The sequence below is a fragment of the Astyanax mexicanus genome, chromosome 1 (genome assembly GCF_023375975.1).
Source record: "Astyanax mexicanus isolate ESR-SI-001 chromosome 1, AstMex3_surface, whole genome shotgun sequence".
Classification (NCBI taxonomy): Eukaryota; Metazoa; Chordata; class Actinopteri; order Characiformes; family Acestrorhamphidae; genus Astyanax; species Astyanax mexicanus.
This window is the reverse complement of record NC_064408.1, coordinates 112,614,792-112,640,648: the sequence shown is the minus strand read 5'-3', so window position 1 is coordinate 112,640,648 and position 25,857 is coordinate 112,614,792. Positions and strand designations below refer to the sequence as shown.

The window sequence follows — 25,857 nt, the reverse complement described above, 5'->3', positions numbered from 1 at the left end:
AATAACCTTAGATTTTTAGATTTTAACTAAAGCTGGAGGTTTAGCATTAGTGGCTAACTGTTAGCACTTAGTGCAGTTAGAGGGTAATGCTAATGCTTCTCCACAAGTGCTAGCCGGGGTTAGAAGCAGGCTACAGGTCGATAATACTCACCTTCTTCTTCTTCTCCTTCTTCTTCTTCTTCAGCCTCAGCCCACATTGGCTGCTCTTTTAGTGTAGAGAAACTGGTTCTTTGTGTTCATTTGGCTCTGCGGAACAGTGTCTAGTGTCTTTGGTGGTGAATATGTAGTACCTGAGCTCAGGCAGGTAGTCAGCTCTCTCTCTCTCTCTCTCTCTCTCTCTCTCTCTGTCTCTCTTTCTCTTGCTCTTTCTCTCACCCTTTCTTTCTCTCTCTCTCTCTCTCTCTCTCTCTCTCTCTCTCTCTCTCTCTTTTGCTCGTCCTCTCTGTCTTTTTGCCTGTGTTGTCTGAAGGACTGAATGTCAGATCTTGGTGCGACCGCTGAGCTAAAATTAGGCCTGTAAATGATCAGCGGCACAGTCAGGCACCACATACCATGAGGCTAGTAACGGCAATGTCACTATGGCAACTGTCATGCTGAAACAGCTAAAGCCGGGCTGTGCGCGGGGAGCCGCCGGAGCGCTCCTTCTCCTCTGATCTGACATTCTGCTTGATTACACCGTCCGCTGGAGTATTATTTCCAGTGCGATAGCGCTCTTCATGCCCGATGTTGATTGTTGGAGATTGTCCCTTCGTTTTCGGTTTCCTGCTTTATAGGAAGAGTTTGGCCTGGTATCAGCTGGACGCAGTTTTCCTGTTTCCTGTTTGGGCAGTGGATCAGAAGTGACATGCATATTTCTCAGAGTTTCTGAAGTTTCTTTAGTCGTACATTGGAGAAACAGTTTATAAGTTTATTATAACTAAGACTAGTAATTGAAGCTCTTATGGTAGCAGTTAAAATCAGGGGACTTGTGGTGGTTCAGTGGTTCAGTACAGTTTGAGAGCCAGGTTATTGATCACAGGGTTGTGGGGTTCAGTGCTTGTGCCACTAAGCTGCCACTGTTGGGCCCTTAAAAAAGGACCCTTGGGAAAGGCCCTTAACTACTCTGCTTCAGGAGACACAATAGCATGGCTGACTCTGAGCTCTGACTCTGGCTTTTACACCTTTAGTTGGTTTCTATGGTCTGGATCAGTTGATGAGTTTGTTTAATTGGAGTGTTTCGCCCTCTGTTTGGTTTGGTTTCACACAGGCGCAAACCTAAATGCACCAAAACGCGCATCAATAAACCACGTGAGCATGCTGTGTCCTCTGATTGGTCAGAGCTGTCTGGTGCATTAGCAAGAAAGTAAATATATTGAAAAGATTCTGTGTTCCAGCGCGTGTATCCAGATTTGCTAGATGTGCACATGAAATAAATAAATGGAGTCGCACAGCTGCGAGCAGTGAACGCTGCACAGATCGTGTAAACAGCATGGAGCAGAGACAGCGTTTGTTCATAGCTGTGGTAATTAGTTACTTATCTGGCTAATAAATCAGATTTAACTGCGCCTTATCAGCAGTTGAGCTTAAATAAAAGGAGTATATTTAATAGCTGGGTCTGATCGAGACCAGATCACATTCTTACCACAAGTGAACCGCTCCAGAGTTCGTTTGGGAACGGACCAAGGCCACTTCCACTAACAGGCCTCGATACTTTTTTTTTTTCCGATTACTGTTTTTACACCTGCTCAATTGAACCACACTAAGTGTACAAACAAATAATGCAAATCCAAATAATGCTAGTGTGAAAACGCCCTTAGTTATACAGTATGAAATAGTAAATTGACTATAAAAGCATAGTATTCTTCTTATTGTTATAACATTGTGCATATAATGCAATGTGCAATTTCTTTTGTGCAATCTCAAATTGACTTATGTATAGGGGTGGGAATCACAGTTGTATCTCACAATACAAATGTTATCACAATGCTCACGATAACAATGATATCCTAACAATACTGTGAGTCTGCAATACTCGATATGTCGCAAGACAATTCCCAATGATACTTCACAACATCTGTGTTATAAATTAAATAAGCAAATGCCAGGAATTATGAGCGCCAGGTTGATCAGCAGCGTTTAGTGGCCGTCTGGAGGGACACCGGGGGAAGTCTCCTCTCAATGTGTTGTCTGTGTTGGAGCGTTTCAGTCATTTGTTGGGGTCAAACTTGGTGACGTAATTCCAAACGAATCACATGCATATAACTAAAGGAATAATAATCCCCGTATTCTCCCAGTAAAGTTTTAATATAACTTTAAATCTGCTATTTTATGGTAAAATGCTTTAATCGGCATATTGATGTAAGGTAGACTAGCTGGTTTTATGGAAGTGTAAAAAAGCCAAAGTTTGAATTTCGTCCACTGCATAACTTTTGGTTGAGTTGTTGCTATAAATTGTCGTATGAATAATGTTGTTTGGCTGCGCTGTGTGAAGTGGTTTTGGGCTGTGTATGTGTACGAGTGAGTGTGTGTACGAGTGAGTGTGTGTACGAGTGAGTGTGTATATGAGTGTGTGTGTGTGTGTGTGTAAAGGGAGCTTGTGTTTTTTCTCTGCTGTTTGCGTGTTGCGATCAGCAGCTGTTAGAGCGTGGCTGAGTCGGCTGCGGTTGATCAGTCTGACAGGCGAGTGTGGCGTTTTTCTCGTGGGTACTCAGAGACTCCACCAGCCGTTCACATGCTAATCACAAATAGCCGTTCTCCCAAACATGAAAACAAACATGCTCGTCATCATCAAGCAGTGCGACATATGGGAGGGAACCAGCACAGCTATGGAACACAGATGGTGCCATTCTTCTTTTTCTTTCATAATTTGATGCCTTTAGAGTCAGCCGATACCTAGGGCTGCACAATATATCGCTCAAGCATCATCAATAGTCACATCGCAGGATGTGCGATGTCTCTTGATTCTTGATTCTTGACACAAGAAGCAGATACACAGTGTTGTCTCTGTGTCTGTGAGTGACAGGCTGCTGCTGCCTGAGAAGCGCGAGGGGGAGGCGGAGCGCGAGGGGAGGGGGAGCAGAAGTAAACACGAGTTAACAGCATGGCCTCCATCCACATGGTTGGACACGTGCTTGAAAACGCACGTGTGGAAAGCTGTGCACCTTTAAATCCCGGAAAAAACGCTCTTATTTACCTTTTAAAAAGCCATTCAAATGCCTGATTAAAGGGCCGATTACTGTTGTTTTGCTGTTTTCCTCGGGTTTTGAGTGCTCAGCACTGACTCAGCTCTTGATAGGCCGTTCATTGTTTATATATATATAGTCAAAAAAGAACATTTGCAATGTACATTTTTTCAATATCGTCTTCAATACCTTTGTTGAATAGCCCCCCCTCCGCTCTCCTACAGCTTCCTGAGATCCAGTAATTTTGTGCTTTTTGCCCAGCACTCCTTACAACGGTTGCTTTGGGGCATATTTTGCCACTGCAGGTAAATCGCTTTTTACACCGTTATCCTGGCTCAAAGTAGCTCCACACATTATTGCTAGAATCCAAAGAGCCCCGACATTTAAAACAAGGCATTAATAACTTAAAAACTGCACAAGAAGCTCATTAAAAATCAATGTTTACATCCCATAGCGTAAAGTTATCTTCTAATCTCTCTTATTCAACAAAGATTAGTACTCATGTTTTACTACATCAAAAGTCAATTTTACAGCATCATTCTCCTTTAACTTAAATTTTAATGCAAAATATAATATTGTGGGGTTTTTTTTTATACTATGACGGTTTTCCTTTAGTTTGAAAAAAAATTGCAATGTATCGTGATATATTGAATTGTAACCCTTTTATCGTGTATCATGTATATGTATCATATCGCCAGGTTCTTACCAAAACTCAGCTCTAGTGTAAAGTAGGAATAATAAATGTAGTAGAGAGTACAGCAATATTATATGGACCTTTTAAATAGTTAAACAGGTCAAAGTAAAACATGCTTTTATTTATTATTTCAAAATTTGACCTGAAATTTAATAGATATTTTTTTTCCAGAAATTAGACAGAATTTAATTTAAAGAATACTATCATGACAGTTTAGTCATTTCAGATTTCCAGCTACTGTCTGGACAAATAGAGCTAGGAAATATTGCAATTCTTTTATTATATACTTTTAAAGCAAACAGAGGATAACAGTGCCAGTTTATTTGGAGGAATGGTGAAATATTTCAAATTAAAAGTCAGTGTCCTCCAGTTTCTGTCATTAAATAGCCTATTTAATGACAGAAATATCCCAGCCTATTTATAGTTTCTTATTCTCATCAATGCTGGGGAGCTTAATACCCATAAACCCATGCTTGGCTTTATTGGATTGGTGCCAGTTGGTTTTTGTGTATCTGCTCTAGAGAGGAAGTACTTCTGTACAGGGTCTAGACCAGCTGTGTGTGCATTTGCACACCTGTGTCAGCAGTAGGTGCAACTCATTCAGAGCTATTTCTGATCTAAACTGTTCTCAGTCGAGGAAAAACATAGTGCATCCAACAAGAATGAAGACTCATACATTGTTCATATAGCAATAAATTAAATATCCAAATAATTCCCATTCTACCAGCGGAATAACCACCAAGAGACCTGCAGAAAGAAGTTGAGGAACCATTTGATTGAATCTGTTTCCTTTTATCTGTCTTATCTGTGATACAGCATTTATTATGTTTTGCCCCAGAGTAACAGGAAAGATTAAATAAACATGAGAGATTGCCTGTACATTCCCTTTACATTTACATCAATGGATTCTCAGTGAACTGGTGCTTGTGCTCCTGAGGTCAGTGATTTTATAGCATTTTATGCTGATTAATTTATTATTAAATAGTAGCTGATTATTGTTTCCCACTTGGTCATATTAAAAAATCATGCCTCCCGCTGCTTCAAGCAAAGCAGACCCACATATATACCCACATATAACAAACAATACTGCTGTTTCTGGGTCAGTCTGACTTATTAGCACACTGATGATCAGCTGCTCTGTCTTAAGATCAGCTCTGTGAGCACACATACACACACACACACACACAAGTCTGGGATTGTAGTATTTTCCGGCTGCCTCGTAATTGTGCATTGATTCCAAGTGGTGCACAAGATATTAAAATTAAATTTATTCATTATGTGGATAAAAGTATTGAGACACAATTGATTCTCAGTGTATCTTCTGATAGCAAGGATATTAAATAGAGTTTATCCTGCTTTTATTGGAGTAACAGTCTCTACAGACAGGGAAGTCTTTCTGCTAGAATACAATTAGGAAATCTCTTGAAAAGTTTCTTTATTTCAGTAATTCAGTTCAAAATGTGAAACTCATATATTATATAAATGTATTGCACACAGAGTGATCTATTTTAAGCATAATGATTATGGCTTACAGCCATTGAAAACCCAACAATCATTGTCTCAGAAAATTAGAATATTATATAAGACCAATTGGTACTTTTAGCAGTGTGGGCAGTGTGCCAAGTCCTGCTGGAAAATAAAATCCGCATCTCCATAAAAGCTGTCAGCAGAGGGAAGCATGAAGTGCTGTAAGATTTTCTGGGAAAACACTGCACTAACTTTGGTGCACAGCTTTCAACACGTGTGCGTTTAGCCATGTGGATGGAGGCCATGCGGTGTTTACTCCTATGCCCTCCCTTGCGCTTCTCAGGCAGCAGCAGCCTGTCACTCACACAGACACAGAGACAGCACTGTGTATCTACTTCTTGTGTCAAGAATCAAAACATTGCAACATGATGTGTTTGATTTAATTGGCTTAAGTGACATGGTACGTCCTGATGACGATGTTTAAATGATATATCATGAAGCCCTACTTAGCAGTAAATATCTACAGTCACAATACAAAAAAAAAAAAAAATAGAAAAGCAATAAAAATACATAATACATACTATTTATATGACTAAAATTAATTAGACTAAAATTAGACTAAATTGTTGTTTGATTTTGTTGACCAAAACTAGACTAAAACTAATAATAACCAAAAGACTAAAATGTGACTAAAACTATTATACATTTTAGTCAAAAGACTAAGACTAAAACTAAATGAAAATCACCTGTCAAAATTAACACTGCTGCACTGTAAGCCTGGAAAAAGTTGCCTTAAAAAAGTTAATTAATGGGTAAAGAAAACTTCAACATTAAGTTATTACAACTAAAGATGACGTTGATTTAACTTTTTTATTTCTGTTACACTGTCAGACCGGATAAGTTGAATTTACTTAACTTTTTTTAAGGCAGCCAGTTTTGCATAAATTAAAACATCAAGTTATTACAACTAAAGGGGAACATGATTTATTTCTAAGGTAGCCTGGGGGGAATCACTACACACTGATGGTGAGTGTTAGTCAGAAACTGTTGTACACACCCAGTATGCAAATAGATTGTGAAAGAAGCCAATAGAAAGAAAGCTGCCAATGGCAACAGACTAAACTCAGTTATTATAAGTTGGTTTAACTCAAAGATCTCATTTTAAATGTACATATGAGCCCACAAATGTTCAGCCAACTCAAAATAGTTGAGTATTGTTTAGAAAAACCCAACGTATAGGTTTACAGTGTGTGGGTATCTGAGACAGAGAGTCATATTCTATATGGAGTATGAAGGCCAGCATCGTGATATAGGCTAATGATTAGTGATTAATTAGTGGTGATATATAGTGTGCATCAGTTCAGTCACGCTCTTGGCGTTGTTTATCTCTGACGTCAGCGCTCGGTAGCGCGCCAGTTTCGTCACATGGAGAGCCGGCGCTGGCCACTGAGGGGGCGGCGAGGCAGGTTGTATTTGTTCGCAAGCGAAGCAGCGAGAAGCTAAAAATAAATAGCCCGTGGAAGAGGCGCTCGCAAACGGCACTCGCAGGGAATGGATGTTGTGTGCCAGACTGGGAGGATGAAAGGGAAGTGCCGGAGCAGGGGCGCTGGGAATATCGACTGCTGACGCTTCCATCTGGAGAGAGACGCCAAAACTTTTTTTTTGTTCCCCTTTTTTTTATTATTTTTTTTTTATTCTGGAAGGTCTCTGTCTCTCATTCTGCCACCAAGGAAAACAAAAACAAAGCAGATTAAATAAAAAAAATAATAAAATAAATAAAAAACTCACATCCATGCAGACTCAGGGAAATCTTAAGAGTGACAGCGACAAAATCGGCTGGCAGAAGAAGACACCCACGCGTCTGGAGACTTGCTTAGCTTACGTAAGGCTGACGAAGGCTGTTCAGAGTCTGGGAACACGGACGGATCAATCACGCAGATATTAGTCCAGCTGTTCTGCAGTAAATACGCATTTCTAGCATTTCAGATAATCACAGCCTATCCGTTACTTTAACACAAGCACAGATATATATATACTTTTGTGTAAACTAAGATTTTTCAAATTGATTGTTTCATTTCATGATGTCTCTTAATATTAAACTCCTTAATTTGCGCTAGAAATGCGCATCCTCTCCGCTTTTAGACTCTTTGTCTGTTTTCTGCACTAGAAATGCGCACTCTCTCTGATTTTAGACTCTTTGGCCCGTTTTTATATGAATTATTGTTTTATTCATCTGAAATATTTTTATTATTTTATTGATTAAATTATTTTTTTCTTCATAAGATATACATTCTTTATTTTTTATGTATCCATTTTAATGATCTTTTTAAAGTGTCCTATTTTTCCTTTTTTGCGTCATCCTGGTAATTAGCCCCGGGCCTCAAAAAGTGTTAATCTGGTACTGAGTATATGATCAATGGACCTGATTACACAGACACACCTGTCTGGGGCACCTTCTCTAACCTTGACCCGTTGTTTTCTCCTCACATGTTCACGGCTCAGTTCACACGTTTAGTCTTGTCACACATTTCTCTCCATGCTCCGCCGCTGATTTAGGTGAGATAGCCCCGTGCTGTGTGACACACTTTCTGATGCTCACAGCGCGTCTAGTGCAGCGTTCACCGTCAAGGTGAACAGCTTTCTGAAGGGCAGCGCCAACACCATGCACACCATGCCCCAATAACAGGATTATTAGATAGGCCTTAAATTGGATGCTAAATATTGGAAAAAATATTCTACATCATTTCTCAGGTATTGTCCATGATTGGGTATTCACATATTCACTTTTCAGAACTATATTTGTTACGTATGCATATTTATATTTACATTTCTATGGCACATCAGTCACTTTCATAATCATTGCACCTTGCGCTTTGCTCTGTTAATTATCTAATCACATTAGCAACATCTACTCCTTCGGAATAACTAAAATATCTATCTATCTATCTACGTATCTATTTATCTATATATATATATATACATATATATTGATCAGTCTAGTGTATGATTCCTAGACACGTTCCTAGAATCAAAAAATAGTGTCTTATAAGGTCAAAAAATAGTGTCTAGCTCAAAAATCTCTGTTCTATTTCATCTTAATGGTGTTCTTCAGGACTGAGATCAGGGTTTTGTGCGGATACTGGTCTGGCTTGTTTTAACACAGTAAACACACAGTCTGATATCTTTACTTCTGATTGACAAAAGAGCTAGCGTGGTTAGCGGCTAATGCTAATGGTGCTCCAGCTGTGCTAGCCGGGGTTAGCACAAGGCAACATGCCGATAAGACTCACCTCTGAACAGCTAAAACTCTAGCGCTTAGTGCGGTTAGCGGGTAATGCTAATGCTGCTTAAGCAGTGCTAGCCAGGGTTAGCAGCAGGCTGCAGGCGGATAATACTCACCTTTGAACGGGGAAATAGCATTTAGCGGGTAATGCTACTTCAGTCCCCAGTGCTGGAGAAACTTCACTGAAACTCCTTTATAAAGCTGCACTTTAGTGGAGAGGCTTTACTGCTCCTTACAACCTGACTGGTAAGATTCATACACACAGTGGCGCACTAACAATTTTTGGGAAAATCAATGAATTTTAAGTGTGAAAAATACAATAATAAACTCAAAACAACTCATTAACTGAAAATTAACACAAAAAGCTGACTGACAAAAGACAAGAAACAAACAGGACAAAACCAAACAAACTAAAAAAACAACCGCAAACTGATGTGAAAACACTCAAAAGCAGACATAGGAAGACTGAAAAAAGGGGTCTATATATATATATATATATATATATATATATATATATATATATATATATATATATATATATATACATATGTATTGTGGCGTGAGGAGGCGGGGGAACCGTGGGTCCGCCCCACGCCGGAACTCACAGCCATGTCTGTCCCAGCCGGTGTGCATTCAGGACTGATTAAGCAGCCGGCTGGGACAGGTATAAAAACTCAGCCTCAGCTCACTGAGGAGGACACACTCGACTGGGGAGCTGAGGGTTGAGGCCGCACGGACCTTTAAGAACTAAAGAAAAGTAATTATACTGACTCTAGAGCCCCATTGGGCCATAATGATGTTTTAAGTTGTTTTTGGGTGTGGTGGAGGGCATTTAAAAGCCAAATAAAAGGTACGTTTTGAGTTCATTTACTCCCCGTGTCTGTGTTCTCTGTGTGCTTCCTCCTTCTGGGTCACAGTGGTCACGCCCCCTACCCCAGGGGCCTACCACAGTGGTGGAGAATGCGGGCACCGCCCCTTTTGGGCGGGGTCCAGTGACCTGGTTGGAAGGAAGCCGCGGAGTGGAGCACGACACGGGGCTGTGGCGGACTCAAAGCGTGCCTTTGTTTGGCCGCCCGAAGCCACACCTCAGTTTTGTTTTGCCTTTTTTTTTTTCCCCGGAAAAATAAATAAATTTATAATGCCTCGCGGGAGAAAAAAGGGGAGGCCCGCCCCCGGCTACTCACCGCCTCGCTGGTGTGACGCCGGGGAATTCCCCTTCGTCTCCATACTCCTCGAGCCAGAGCCCGCCCCCAGCTACTCTCCACCGCTCTGCAGCGGTAACGCTGAGGATTTCCCTTTCTCCTCCCTCCTGCCGGAGTGGCTCCGTCAGCGGTGGGAGGACGCCAGCGAGAGGCGGCTGCAGCAGCAGTGGGCGCCTCGCCCCGAACTCGGCTGGTGCGAGTGGTGTCCGAGCCCCAGACACCGGGAGGCCGAGTGTGCTCACACCGGCCCGGACTTCTGCTGCTGCTGCGTCGGCCCGGAGGAGGAGGACGAGTTCCGCGCCTCTCTGCCCGGGCCACAGTCCGACTCCGCCCCGCCTCTCCCGCGAAACTCTTCGGCGGCCGAGTCGGAGTCGTGGAGGGGGGAGAACGGCCCTGACAAGAGCGAGGCCGAGCCAGCCGCCGCGCTACCGAGGGCCGCCGCTCCACAAGCCGCCGCGCTACCGAGAGCCGCCGCTCCACAAGCCGCCGCGCTACCGAGAGCCGCCGCTCCACAAGCCGCCGCGCTACCGAGAGCCGCCGCTCCACAAGCCGCCGCGCTACCGAGAGCCGCCGCTCCACAAGCCGCCGCGCTACCGAGAGCCGCCGCTCCACAAGCCGCCGCGCTACCGAGAGCCGCCGCTCATCCAGCCCCGGAGCTACCGAGAGCCGCCGCTCATCCAGCCCCGGAGCTACCGAGAGCCGCCGCTCATCCAGCCCCGGAGCTACCGAGAGCCGCCGCTCATCCAGCCCCGGAGCTACCGAGAGCCGCCGCTCATCCAGCCCCGGAGCTACCGAGAGCCGCCGCTCATCCAGCCCCGGAGCTACCGAGAGCCGCCGCTCATCCAGCCCCGGAGCTACCGAGAGCGGCCGCTCATCCAGCCCCGGAGCTACCGAGAGCCGCCGCTCATCCAGCCCCGGAGCTACCGAGAGCCGCCGCTCATCCAGCCCCGGAGCTACCGAGAGCCGCCGCTCATCCAGCCCCGGAGCTACCGAGAGCCGCCGCTCATCCAGCCCCGGAGCTACAGAGAGCCGCCGCTGCTCCCAGCCCGGGCCCGCGAGCCACCGCTCAGCCTCCTGCCCTGGGGCTACAGAGAGCCGCCGCTGCTCCCAGCCCGGCCCCGCGAGCCGCCGCTCAGCCTCCTGCCCTGGCGCTACAGAGAGCCACCGCCGCTCCCAGCCCGGCCCCGCGAGCCTGCCCACGAAGAGCTGCCGCTCCACCCGTTCCGGTGCAACGAGCCGCCGCTCCACCCGTTCCGGTGCAACGAGCCGCCGCTCCACCCGTTCCGGTGCAACGAGCCGCCGCTCCACCCGTTCCGGTGCCAAGAGCCGCCGCTCCACCCGTTCCGGTGCCACGAGCCGCCGCTCCACCCGTTCCGGTGCCACGAGCCGCCGCTCCACCCGTCCCGGTGCCACGAGCCGCCGCTCCACCCGTCCCGGTGCCACGAGCAGCCGCTCCACCCGTCCCGGTGCCACGAGCAGCCGCTCCACCCGTCCCGGTGCCACGAGCAGCCGCTCCACCCGTCCCGGTGCCACGAGCAGCCGCTCGACCCGTCCCGGTGCTGCCGAGAGCCGCCGCACCTCCCGCCGCGGGGCTGCCGAGAGCCGCCGCACCTCCCGCCGCGGGGCTGCCGAGAGCCGCCGCACCTCCCGCCGCGGGGCTGCCGAGAGCCGCCGCACCTCCCGCCGCGGGGCTGCCGAGAGCCGCCGCACCTCCCGCCGCGGGGCTGCCGAGAGCCGCCGCACCTCCCGCCGCGGGGCTGCCGAGAGCCGCCGCACCTCCCGCCGCGGGGCTGCCGAGAGCCGCCGCACCTCCCGCCGCCGCGCTGCCGAGAGCCGCCGCTGCGCGAGGCTGGGGGACTAAGGCTGGGAGGTGGGCTGCCATCTCCACGGGCCTCTCTCTGGAGGGGGGGGCCCAAGCGAACGAACTGCATCCCCCGCTCTCCTCACCCCGCCTCTCTTCGTTCGCTCCAGTCACCAGGTCACGCCTCACCTTCGACCCTGGTGGCTGGAAGCTTAGGGGGAGGGACTGTGGCGTGAGGAGGCGGGGGAACCGTGGGTCCGCCCCACGCCGGAACTCACAGCCATGTCTGTCCCAGCCGGTGTGCATTCAGGACTGATTAAGCAGCCGGCTGGGACAGGTATAAAAACTCAGCCTCAGCTCACTGAGGAGGACACACTCGACTGGGGAGCTGAGGGTTGAGGCCGCACGGACCTTTAAGAACTAAAGAAAAGTAATTATACTGACTCTAGAGCCCCATTGGGCCATAATGATGTTTTAAGTTGTTTTTGGGTGTGGTGGAGGGCATTTAAAAGCCAAATAAAAGGTACGTTTTGAGTTCATTTACTCCCCGTGTCTGTGTTCTCTGTGTGCTTCCTCCTTCTGGGTCACAGTGGTCACGCCCCCTACCCCAGGGGCCTACCACAGTATATATATATATATATTGAGACAGACAAGGAACACCTGGGGAGGATAACGAGAGGGCTGGGTACGAATAAGACAGGTGGGAACTCTAATGACTAGGCAGGGCTAGGGCGGAGACCAGACAGAAACAAAACAGAGCCCTGTTCTTAAGAGTAAAGCGAGCAGACAGGAAACAGACCTGAAAAGATATAGAGCACAACAAATAATAATTCAGTAAATCAGGAAAGTAAAAGTTGTCTTGGTCATATCATTGTCCCAGGTCTTTAAGCATCTGTACTTTAGCAGATTGTACCATACGTAAAAGCCTGGGTGGAGCCAACCCCCCTTGGGCATTTGGACAGGACAGAACTAGTGGCGAAAGAGAAGAAGCCAGGAAAATGTTACATTTCAGGTCTGAAAGCAGCAAAGCTTGTAATTTAAAATCAAGTGGAATTGTGAAGCTATGGTAGAACCTTCACCATCCTATAAGCTTGGAGCATTCATATCAGACCACAACACTGGACACAATTATCCACAACTATACTACACTATTTTCTTAAGGTGAAGATTAAATGGACTCTCTGGATATCTGTGAACGAAACCTGGTACATTGTATTTAGCGCTCGTTTAAAGCCATATAAATGTCATCTTTCTTCAGCCTAATTTGTAGTAGATTTATGACACTCATTTCAGGTACAAGCATTTCAGTCCTGTATGCTATCAACAGCTACATGGCCGAGTATTGGTTCAGCCTAATGGAAGCGTATCTCCCACAGCAGTGTCATTTTTTTACTACCTGGTGCTCGTCATGCAGCCCGTATATATATATACCCTATACAGGGGGGCGTTAAATAAGCCCGGGTTTGGATGGAATGGATCAGACTGTCTTTGCTTGAAAAGCCTGAAGGTGTTTCCTGATGACAGATAGGAAGAAGTGCGTGATTGGTTGCCACCGAAAGCCCTTCGGGCCGGCGGCTGTCACGTCAAGCCACGGCTGGCTGCGGTGGTGAAGTCAGCGTATTGATCTCAGTCGGGGGGCTGATAAGGACGCAGTGCAGTACAGTGGAGCGGGTCAATAAGCATGTCAGCAGCACACAAAAGTGGAACAGTGACTGGTGGCTCTGCTTTAAGCTACTGCCACCGTGACTGCTGATAAATGGCCTGTGTGTTGGTCATAGATTAGTTCTACTGGGAACACACGCGGATGATCTTATCCTGCAGGATTTGTTGCAGGATTGGTTTAATTTGTACTTTATCAGTGTTTTATATGAACGGGATAAGTGCGCTGCCCATAGTGGTATCAGGACTAGAGATGATGAATCGCAATAATATTCCGATAGTTTTTGTTTATAATGATATTTGTACGCTTTAGAGCTTTGATTAGAGATGAGCATCTAGGAGGAAGTTCATCTCAAGAGCATCTAAACCTCTTACAGAAATGTATCAGATTTTTTTTTCTCCCTTCAGTATCTGATCTAAAATTTTCTACAGGAATGAGCCCAGTACAGATTCCACTGATAACAATCAGCGATAACCCTTCACCGAACTGCATACCAAATATGTGACTGTGAAAGTGCATCAACATGATCGATAAAATGCACGCATGAGGTTTGAGAACAAGCCTGCATAGGTGGGATTTACCCTGCATTCACACTGGTAGGTGACAGAGCAATAGGCGGCCATTCATTTTCTATGGGAGGGCGCGATTTGTTGTTGCAACAAAGCAACAGTGACAGAGTGACAGAGCGACAAATGAAGTTGAGATTTTCTCAACTGTATCCAAATTGATTTTGACGCTTGATGCGACATTGTACACTGATTGGCCGAACCTATTCTTCAGACCAATCGCAAACACGGGGTTTAAGATCTTCACTTGATATGACACAGAACACCAGCAGATTACATGGCTCTATAGAGATGTGGATTTTGTTTTCCAGCAGGAAACACTTGGCACACTGTCCACACTGCCAAAAGTACCAATTCTAAATAGATCACTCTGTATGCAATACATGTATATAATATATGAGTTTCACATTTTGAACTGAATTACTGAAATAAAGTAACTTTTCAATGAAATTCAATTTTTATGAGATGCACTAGTAAAATGCGTTGGGTGCCACTTACATTTTAATTTGTATTTATTTATTTTTACAAAAATACATTAATTCCAACCATTCATAAATGTCCAGCTCTGGCACTAAACATATTTTCTTTTTTGACAATGAAATGCTTAAAATAGCATAACATTAATACACAAAATGTGGCTAATTAGTGTCTATGCTGATGAAGAAATTAAGGTCAATCAAATAATTTATTTTAATAATCTTTCTGTTTCTTTTTGTGCCCCTAATTTGTTTTTTTTTTTTTTTCTGCTGTGCACACTTGCTTCTCCCTGTAATTTGTCTGGAGACTTATTTCCATATTGATCTCAGCATCAATATATCAATATATCACTATTGCAAAGGCAAATAGTTTGCTAATGCCCTGCTAACTGGCCTCCCGGCCTGTGTAGTAAAACCACTCCAGATGATCCAGAACGCAGCAGCACGTCTGGTCTTCAACCAGCCAAAACGGGCACATAGAACAGGCTCCTTCCTACCTGCACTCACTCCTGAAGACTTACGCTACCTCCCGGCCGCTGCGCTCCTCCAATGAACGTCGCCTCGCTTTGCCAAACAAACATTCACACAAAGCAATCCAGACTGTTCTCATACAGAGTTCCCCAATGGTGGAACAAACTACCTTCCACTACCAGATCAGGAGAATCTCTCACTATCTTTAATAAACTCCTGAAGACAGAGCTCTTCAAAGAGCACTTACTCGCCTAACACCTCTAACTAACTACCTTCCACTACCAGATCAGGAGAATCTCTCACTATCTTTAAGAAACTCCTGAAGACAGAGCTCTTCAAACAGCACTTACTCTCCTAACACCTCTAACACACTAACTACTTCTAACCTCATTTCCTTCTTCCCCTCCTTCACTCCTCTATCCTATTACTCCCCTTTGACCTCCTTTTATCCCTATCCAAAGATGTTTTACCTTTAAACTTATTTTACATTGTACTTGACTATTGTCGCTTTGTCGCTTTGGACAAAAGCGTCTGCCAAATGTAATGTAATGTAACGTAATGTAATGGTTAACAGATGATATATAGTGCAGAGCTGTGGGCGACAGTTCCTCCTTCAGTTTTTTTGGTTGCTGGAGGAGGTTATTGTTGTGGTTTGAAGGTCAGATGATTGTACCTTTTCATCGTTTTCTCTTGATCTTCAGTGTCTTTGGGGATTTGATGGTAAATTGAGGCTTTATTGTCCTTTGAATTCTATTAGGATGTTCTGATCTCCATGTCCTGTAGATGTTGTGTTCATATCCATGAGCAGAAACTGAGAACATGGGAATAGTGGGGGTAATTTGTCATGTACTGAGATTTCACAAGTGAAGATCCTGCATTGGAGATACACATTGACGTACGAAACAAGATGACATCATATCAGACTTCTTTGATGCTCATAAGCTGTCTCAGAGGAGTTATGTGATGGTTTTATTTAGTTTGTGTGTGTTTCCTCTGAACCTAACCTTATCTCCAAAGCTCATCCTGAACTCCTCTCCTCTTCTTCTCCTCTGTTTGTTTGTTTGTTTGTTTGTTTATTGATGTGTGGCCTGTTTTTTGTTTTTTTGTTTGTGTTGTGTCTGTGGTCCAGGTGGAATCGAGGGACACTCTGAACAGCATAGCGCTGAAGTTTGACACCACCCCCAACGAGCTGGTTCAGCTAAACAAGCTCTTCTCCAGAGCCGTGGTCCCCGGCCAGGTGTGCTCCTCTCCCCTCCTCTCCTCCTCCTCCTTCTCCACCTCCTCCTCATCTTCCACTTCTCTGCCCTCATTTCCTCTCCTCTTCCCCACCTTTTCCTTTCCTACTATCTCCTTTTCCTCCTTCTCCTGTCCTTTGCTTCCTTCTTCTTTTCACCTCCTTCTTCTCTCCTCTTCTGTCTTCTACCACTGTTTTTCTGTCCTTTTTCATCTCTTCTCTTATCTCTGCATATTTTCTGCTTTCCTTTTCTCTCCTCTCCGTCTCTTCTCCTCCTCTCCTTTTATCTCCTTATCTCCTCTCCTGTCCTTCCCTCTACTCTCTTCTCTTCTCCTCCTCTACCTTTATCTCATCACATTTTCTTCTCTTCTCTTCTCTGCTTTCATTTGCTCTCCTTTCCTTCTCCTCCTCCCCTTTTATCTCCTCCTCCTCTCTTTTTATCTCCTCCTCTCCTGTCCTTCCCTCTCCTTTCCTTCTCTTCTCCTCCCCTCCTTTTATCTCCTCACCTCCTATCCTCTGCTTCCATCTCTTCTCTTCTCCTCTCTTCTCTTCTCTTTTCTGCTTTGATTTGCTCTCCTCTCCTTCTGTTCTCTTCCTCTCCTTTTATCTCCTCACCTGTCCTTCTCTTTTCTCTTTTCTTCTCTTCTCTTCTCTTCTCTTCTCACTGTTACCCCCCCCCCCCCCCCGGTCTCTTTATTTTGTCTTCTTTTCCCATCTTATTTCATTCTTTTCTCCTTTCCTGTCCTTCTCCTTTTCTCTCCTTCTATTTTTTTTTTCATATCCCCTCACCTCCTTGTCTTGTCCACTCTTCCCCATCTGCTTCTTTCTTCTCCTCCAGATCTCATTTCTACTTTCATCCTCTTCACTCCTCTTATCTTATGTCCTCCTCTTTGTCCTGTTATGTCCTTTACTCTCTTTCTTTTACCTTCTTCATTTGCCTCCTCCTTTTCTCATTTCATTCCTCTCTTTTCTTACTTCTATGCTTTTTTAAGCCACTCCTCTCATGTCCTTTGCTTTTCTTCCCTCTTTTTCTTCTCCTTTCCTTTCCTCCTTTATTTCCTTCCACTCCATGACTTCTCTTCCATTCTCTGCTTTTCTCTCTCTGTGTCTTTCATCTATCCTCTCATCTTCTCCCCTTTCTTCTCCTGTTCTGTCCTCTCCTATACCTTCTACTTCTCTCCACTCTTCCCCTTCTCAACTTCTTTCCCCTTTTTTCCGCCCCTCATCTCATCTTCTCTCATTTTTTTCCCCTCTTGTCTTTTATTTCTTTTCTCCTCTACTCCTCTGTACTCATCCTCTCTCCCATACTTTTTACTTTCTTCTTCCTTCCTCTTTTCTCTCACCTTTTATCCTATTCTACTCACATCTCCTCTTCTTCTCTCTCTATCTCTTGTCCTCTTCCATTTCTCTGCTCCTCTCCTCTCTTCTCCCATCCTCTCTTATCCTTTCTTTTCCTCTCCTTTCCTCTTCTCTCCTTCTCTCAGTTTCTAACATCATATACAGTAGTATCGCATGTAGCAGCTCTCTGCCCTTCTATTCTATGTTCATCACTTCCACATTAAAACACTGATTAACTGATGGCCTTTGGTCACATTACCGTAAGTTGTGTGTGTGTGTGTGTGTGAGAGAGAGATTGAATGCTTGTGTGTGTATGAGAGTGTGTGTGTGTGTGTGTGTATTTCTGTGTGTATGAGAGTGTGTATGAGAGTGTGTGTGTGTGAGTGTGTGCGCGTGTTGGCCCTGCAGTGGGTATAAAGCTGTGCTGTGTTTGCAGGTTCTGTATGTTCCTGACCCCGAGTATGTGTCCAGTGTGGGCAGCTCCCCCTCCCTCAGCCCCATCAGCCCCCTGTCCCCCACCTCCTCAGAGGCTGACCTAGAGAAGGTGACGGTACGTGAAGCTTCGCTCGGACCCCCATCAGAACACAGCTAAACCCTCTGCTGCTTCAGACAAACACAGTACACCCTATACACACTCACATACAACACAGTAAAGAACCTGCATATGCAGAACTGTGCAGAGGTTTCAGACTCCTAATCACATACTGTAAGAACTCCAGACCATATTTAGGTGCCTATAAAAATACAGTATAATGGTTGAATAGCTTTTAGTGCTTCACATCAGTGACACTGTGTGTCCTCATATGTTTCTGTCCCATGTTTGTTTTCAGAAATATGAATAAATGTCAGGGGCCACAAAGTGTGGAATAATATCACAGAGTCTGCTTAGGTACACAAACTTGTTTGGTTGTCAATGTCAATTTAATTGACACCTAAATTACCTTTTTTTTTAATTAATTCTGGAACTAGGAACAGCAAAATGACATTATTTCTTTTCTGATACCAATCCTGATATCAATCCTGAGTATCAGCTTATCAATTATGATCAACTATTTTGGGCCAGATTAATTAAAAGTGCAATGTCATATTTAATGTGATGTCAAGCGGGAAATGCAGTAACACTTTTTGTCATTTGTGAATGTTGCCACTACTGATTTTTGCATTATTCATAGCATTTCACAAGCAAGGTAATACACTATATATACAGAATGTAAAATTATAAAGAGTAAATACATTTGTAATACTAAAGACATAGTTAATAGGAATAACAGCAAAAACAAAACATAAATCACTTTTGAAATTGACATTTTTTATAGAGTATACACATGTGCATAATATTCAGTTGAAATCTTGAAATTAATTATTTTTTTGTATGTATAACACTTTAGCATGAGTAATCAGATAAAATCAGACCATTTAGATTTCTTATAAGAAAATCAGATATCAAGCATTTAAACCTTAACCTTTGACTTAAATGCCCAGATTTCTGACTGTTGGACTGTTGGAAAAACATTCCATTTTTTTTTCTAAAAGAGCAACTTTACATAAGATGGAAACCCCTCTAAACGTTCAGTGGAAGTCAATGTAAAACAAAATAACTTATAACAAGTCATTGTTGAACATTTCTAATGGATCGATTTATCATGAATTTAACTTAAAGGGGACATGAAACATTTCAGTTTGTACAAGTTTTCTAAGGGATTAAATATAATGGAATTTATTTGGGGGGGAATTTTTTATATAAAATGTTTACACACTAAATTATAATATATTTATTTTAGTTACGTTTGAGCTAGGGCGCCGCCATGTTGCCCGTGCAGCACTGGTGACGTTACGAGGTTGGTTGGTTTAAGATCCCAGGCATATAGCTAGAGGAAAAGAGCTTATTGTTTGTGGAGATTATGGATGAAGACGAAGCTACTAGGCTTACATGGAGCATTTGCTCAGAGATCTTTCCTCTATAAACCTGAGCAGAACATTTTAAATGCTTTTCTGAGAGAGAGACGTTTTGGGAGTGTTTATTCTCTCTCTACGTGAAGCCGTGCAGAAACCCTGCAGCGCGTCCACAGCAGCGCGTCCACAGCAGCTAACCTACTGCCATCCAGTTAACTAGCTAGTTTATATACATTTAGCTATTTAGCATGTAAAGTCCAGCGAGCCCCCGCTGAAGAACAGCTGTCCGAGGCGAGGTATGAAAGTGAAAGTAAATATTTCTCATTCCTCACCCTATTAAATTTCACTACTCCCAGTATTACTACACACAGGGGCAATACAAAAGTACCCCCCCCCCCCCCCATCCCCCCCCCCCCCCGCTCTGCATTGAGTTTTGGTTTGAATTTTATTATTTATTGAGGAACTAATTTACGGTAGACTCATAGATTATAGTAGTGAGGCGTTCGAGAACCAACCTAGTGACGTCACTTTCAGCGCTGGGACAAGATGGCGCTGCCCTTACTTAAAAAATGACATTTAGATTGTTCATTATTTTAATTCCGCTTCACTGACAACTGTTAAACTTATCAGATTTGTTAGAGTGAAAATACATCTTGTGAATTAAACCAAATACTTGAAGTGTTTCATGTCCCCTTTAATGTAAAAACACATCTGGTAGAATTGCTTTATGTCAAAAAAATAGTTCAAAACGACAACATTTTTGCGTGACAGTGATGATACATATACATATATATTTATAACTTGAGTGACAATGAGTGCAGGACCCATTCATACATGCATGTGATTCCTTCACTCGGACCGTGTTTTTCCACTGACTCTGAGCTTCTGCATTTCAGCTCCACATTAATGCTTAATTCAGTTGCACTGCAGACCCAGGCCTCAGGAAAACATGAAGAGACAGAGTGAAGCGCTCGCATTCCGCTGCGATGTGACGAGCTGGCATTGTGCTTTGTTTCCTCTCAGCTGATCTGGGGCTGCAGAATGCCACGCATGCACAATACCTTTCAGATACGCTGCTCAGTCTCGACCTCCCTACAGCTACATGCACTGCCTGTGCACCCGGCACTGGGTTAAGAGTGAGCTACGTATAGATATGTATTCATATTATCATAATAAATTATATACTACAGTTCACTTTCCTAAGTGTAGCATAGGTGGAACATACTGAACACCAGCATGCCTCATTATTTACAGGTGTGCTGACGTTATAGGACAGATCAGTGGAGGCAGGCAGGGAGGCAGGCTGGGGCAGTTTACTGACTGCTGGGTGAAAAGAGGGTTTGGAACACTTGGATTTGTTCCCTGGCTCTTCATGTGATCAGCCAGGCCTGTGCCTGTGAGCTAGTTGTGTATATATAAGTTAAGGCTGACTGGCAGTAAAACAAATTTTAAAGGCTGTAGTTAGTTTTGATGAATCACTGCTTCATATGAATATTCATATTATTAATAGTAGTGAAATATTGCAGTCTATTAAATGCTTAGTGTGGGTTGGTCCACGGGGTGGTCCTGCCAGGGGTCTAATTTTTATTCTTTCATTATAATTCTTAATATTATAGGAGAAATCCAGTGTGAAATGGATTTGGGTTGTAGTGAAACATGATAACGAGTACAAACTTTGTCGAATAGCCTCCACCTCCAGCATTCCAAAAGAAGTTCTTTTTGCCAAAGCTTCCAATAGTTTTACAGTGCTAGAGATAGGGGCATACTGTTGCCCATGCAAAGAAATCACTATTTTTACACCATTAACAATCTCAAACTAGTTCTATATTTAATTGGTAAAATATTATGGTTTTGACATTTAAAAACGAGGCACTGGAAACTTTAAAAGTGAAGAAATAGCACTGTTTATACACTCAGTACCTTCAGGTAGAAGAATAAGGCTGTCAAAAAGGAATGCATTATTGCACACAATTATTCTGTTCACTTTTAGTTCAGATTAATCATGTTAGTGAGTTTTCACAGCCCATCTGTTAAACTTTTACTCAGCACATCTAATTCTTCTAATTCATAGAAGAAGAACAAGTAAGATTAATCGTGATTCATCACAGTTAATCACGATTAATCCCAGAATAAGATGTTTTAATCAATCGACAACACTACAAATTAAAATAAAAAATAAATCAAGTGCGAGTCAGTTTTGTTGATTGGTTTATTAGCTTGTCACACCTAATTAGCTTTAATTTTATTTTCTTCATAAATCAGTGTGGACCACATTGTATGTAATTCTCTCATCAGGGATACATATGTAGTGATGTTAATGATTTTAGTGCTGTTATAAATATATTATATATATACTACAGTACAGTATACTCACCTCTGAAAGGGGAAAGAGTTAGCGCTTAGTGTGGTTGGATGCTTATGCTAATACTGCTCCAGCAGTGCTAGCCAGGGCTAACAGCAGGCTACAGGCCAATAATAGTTACCTCTGTACAGCAAAAGAGCTAGCGCTTGGAACTGTTCGTGTCTAATGCTAATGATGCTCCAGTAGTGCTAAGTGGCACTGGCCGATAATAGTCTCTAGCTAATGTTAATACTGCTGGAGAGCTAAACTGATACTCCTGTATATTGCTGTGGTTCAGTGGAGTGGCTTTACTGCTCCTTACAACCTGACTGGTAAAATTCATACATAAGGCGCACCGGATTATAAGATGCAACGTCAAATTTTGGATAGATTAAAGTATTTTAAGTGCACCTTATAGTGCAGGGGTCACCAACCTTTTTGAACCTGAGAGCTACTTCTTGGGTACCAATTAATGCGAAGGGCTACCAGTTTGATACACACTCGTGAAATTACAAATTTTCTCAATTTACCTTTAATTATATGTTATTATTAATAATTAATGACATTCATCTATGTGAAGACACAGATATCAATAGGCAACACTATTATTATAAATCTCTGCAAGTGTTTACATTTTATATTATATTTTAATATAATATTACATATTATATTACATTATATTGTATAATAATATATAAACTATAGGCTATCTCTAAGCTAATATTAATGTAATATAATCTAAAATTACATCAATGCAACTGTGATTTAAAAAAAAAAAGAATAGCAACAAAAATGCTATTTTTAGACCAGGCCTGCGGGCTACTCATAAGGTCCTTGCGGGCTACCTGGTGCCCGCGGGCACCATGTTGGTGACCCCTGTTATAGTGTGATCTAGTGTAATCTAACTCAGAGTGCAGTCTGAAGCACTTCAAATACATGTAAAAACAACATATTAAACAAAATGGGAAAAGACACAGTTTGAATCAGCTTTAAAAGGTTAAAGGAGATGTTCTGTTTTATACAAAGCAGATAGAAAAAAGCAAAAAAGGCAAAAAAAAAATCATACAGAGAGCAGTTACTCTCAGCCCAAACCATCAGACAGCAGCACCCATGTGCCTGATTAGCCTGAGCGAGGAAGAGCAGTAGAAACAGTGTGCAGCCTCTTTTCTCTTAACAGTCTTTTAATTAAAAAGCTGTTATTGTGAACCGGCGGACTGGGTGCTTATTTATTATTGAAGAGATGGAACCAGCATGCTTATATGTAATCAAGCTCTGCAGTGATTGGTTACCACAGGGCTTGGTGTGTAAGAGTGTAGGCACGTATCCCCTGAAAGATTCAGTATGTATACAGCATATACACCAAGCAAAAATGGCTCTATATAATAAAGAAATGTAAGAAAAACATTCTTTAACTTGCAACAGTGGACTGAGATGCCAAAAGGAGCTAGCATTGTGACCCTTGACTTTCTAGCCATGGATGCTAAAAATGCTGCTCTGACCTGCAGGAACTGTGTGTTTAACCTTGCTCACAAGATACCACCTCACAATGTATACAGTTGTGGCCAGTTTTAAACCGTTCTTTGAGGTAACACTAGGAACATTGCTCTGAGGATTTGATTGTGTTCAGCCATTAGAGCATCAGGTACCAATGTTGAAAGATAATTTTTAATTTCTGATACTGAAAGGAATTCCATCATCACAGAAAATAACACAGTTCTTCTATTCCACAGCTTTTAATGCTGGTGGAAAAAAACAGTGGCCCACCATGAACATCTAATAACATTAGCGGAGAGCTAACTAACATTAGCATCTAATGTTAGCATCGAGCTAGCTGCGTTACTGACATATTAACTTTAGCAGCCAGTTAGCTAACACACTAACTTTAGCAGGCGAGCTAGCTAATGCTATCGGGGAGAGAACTAAGGTTGGGGGAGAGCTAGCTAACAAACTAACTTTAGCAGCGAGTTAGCTAATGCTATCGGGGAAAGAACTAAGGTTGGGGGAAAGCTAGCTAACACACTAACTTTAGTGGGCGAGCTAGCTAATGCTATCAGGGAGAGAACTAAGGTTGGGGGAGAGCTAGCTAACACACTAACTTTAGCGGGCGAGCTAGCTAATGCTATCGGGGAGAGAACTAAGGTTGGGGGAGAGCTAGCTAACACACTAACTTTAGCGGGTGAGCTAGCTAATGCTACCGGGGAGAGAACTAAGGTTGAGGGAGAGCTAGCTAACACACTAACTTTAGCGGGCGAGCTAGCTAATGCTATCGGGGAGAGAACTAAGGTTGGGGGAGAGCTAGCTAACAAACTAACTTTAGTGGCGAGCTAGCTAATGCTATCGGGGAGAGAACTAAGTTTAGCAGAGAGCTAGCTAACAAACTAACTTTAGTGGCGAGCTAAAGGTTAGGGGAGAGCTTGCTAACTTTAGTGGTGAGCAAGCTAACTGGAAGGTCTAAATAAGTCTTGACTAAGCCTATAATAAATTAATTTTAGGTTGCATTTTACAACTGTGGTTCTCAAACGTTTCAGTTGGAGACCCCGTTTGTGCATGCTAAATACCATTGGGGCCTCCTTTTTTCCATATGTGCAGGAATCTACGAAAGAGCTCATACAACTAACATATGTTATGTTGGCTCTGTTCTGCATCACAATGAAACAAGATTTATATGAAAACAAAAATGATAACAAATGGGAAACATTACGTTTTGATTTCCAGTACAATAAATTATTTTCTCCCAAAGAAATTAATGACTACATTCTGCTGTCTTTTATTATATTTATCGAGGTTTTTAAAAAGGTCTTAAAAAACATTAAATTTGACTTTTAAAATGGTGCAAGAACCCTGTATGAGAATTTGATTGCGTTCAGCTATTGGAGCATCAATAAGTTCTGGTACTGAAGTTAATTGATTAGTTCTGGCATTGGATGGAGCTCCATCATTTCAGAGAACACAGTTCCACTGCTCCGCAACTCAACACTGAGGGGCTTTATACCCCTCTAGCTCACACCTGGCATTGGGCCTGATGACCTTAGGCTTTTCTATGAGTCTGTGTGTGTGTGTGTGTGTGTGTGTGTGTGTGTGTATGTGCAGTTGAACCTATTACTTTTCCCATCTTTTAAAGCAGCTTTGGCATCATCTGCTGGAACCTGCTGAAAGTACTTTTCTATACAGGAGGCCGTTTCAAAAGTGATTTGTTTTGGAAATAAATTCATGCATAGGCTTAAACTTCACTATTTATATTTGCTGTAGAAACATATTTCAAGCCTATAAAGCGTAAGCCTGCAGATTGAAATGTCTTTGAGGTTGTGAAAAGAGCGTTTTCACTCTTTTGACTGGTGGTGTAGCAAATGGCAGAGGGCGAGAGCTGCCAGGTCGGCTGCTTTGCATGCCAAGAGGCAAATAGAGATTTGCATGCTAGCGTAGTGTGTCCTTCCTGCACACATTTGTTGACGGTGGCTCCCAAAGGTATCTTTCGTTGTAATTAATCAGTAATCTTAGACAAGCAAAGGCCGGCCTTGGTCTTTTTATGGAGTCACTGGATTATAGCACTTTTCTCAAATACAGCATCTGAATAAAGTTCTTTAATTGCTGTAACACGTGAAGGTTTGCGTGGAGTAGATGGTAGATGTCTGGGGTCCTAAAACTAGGGTTGTGAACTTGCACTGATGTGTCTGAATGCGCTAAAATAAACTTTTAAGGTTTAGGGTTTAAGGTACTTGAATCAGTTGTGATTAACTCTCTTAATATAAGACAATGCAGGCATTGCTTTTTAGTCAAAATAAATATCTCACAATAATCACAAATATAAAAATAACATTGAATATATTTATTGTATTGTCTGTATTCCAATACTGAGCATACATAATTAATCTAACCATTTAAATGTCATGAAATCATACAATAACAATAAAACATGAATAAAAAAAAATGAATAAAATTGGACACTTCATGTTGTAAATTAGCATAATGAAACTGAATTGTTGTGAGCTGGCAAACATCAAATCAGATAAATCGTATCCTAAAGAATCATAATAAAATTGAATCTTTGTGAATTGGTACATCAAATCAGTTGAATCCTGTTCTAAACATCAAATCAGCCGAATCCTGTTCTAAAGAATCATAATTAATCTAATTATTTTGAAAAGATACATCAAATCAGTTGAATCATGTAATTAAATAAAAAAAAAAATTAAATTGAATCCTTGTGAAATGATACATCATATCAGTTTAATTATGTTTTAAGGAATCATAATTAAATCTTTCTGAATTG

General features: G+C 42.8%; 1 protein-coding gene and 1 long non-coding RNA gene across 7 annotated transcripts in view; both read left to right on the top strand.

The window, feature by feature from the left end:
• Nucleotides 1-25,857, top strand: part of oxr1a (oxidation resistance 1a) — a 389,372-nt gene that overhangs the window by 302,346 nt on the left and 61,169 nt on the right. For all 6 annotated transcript variants that reach the window (XM_007242109.4, XM_022668689.2, XM_022668688.2 and 3 more), the window contains 2 exons: nt 15,911-16,018; nt 17,790-17,903. In XM_007242109.4, coding sequence (XP_007242171.3) covers nt 15,911-16,018; nt 17,790-17,903 — 222 coding nt within the window. The remainder of the gene's footprint in view (nt 1-15,910; nt 16,019-17,789; nt 17,904-25,857) is intronic.
• On the top strand, nt 22,416-24,667 carry LOC125783377 (uncharacterized). The gene is made up of 3 exons (XR_007426104.1): nt 22,416-23,511; nt 23,655-23,726; nt 23,799-24,667. It is a non-coding gene; the product is annotated as an uncharacterized LOC125783377 (long non-coding RNA).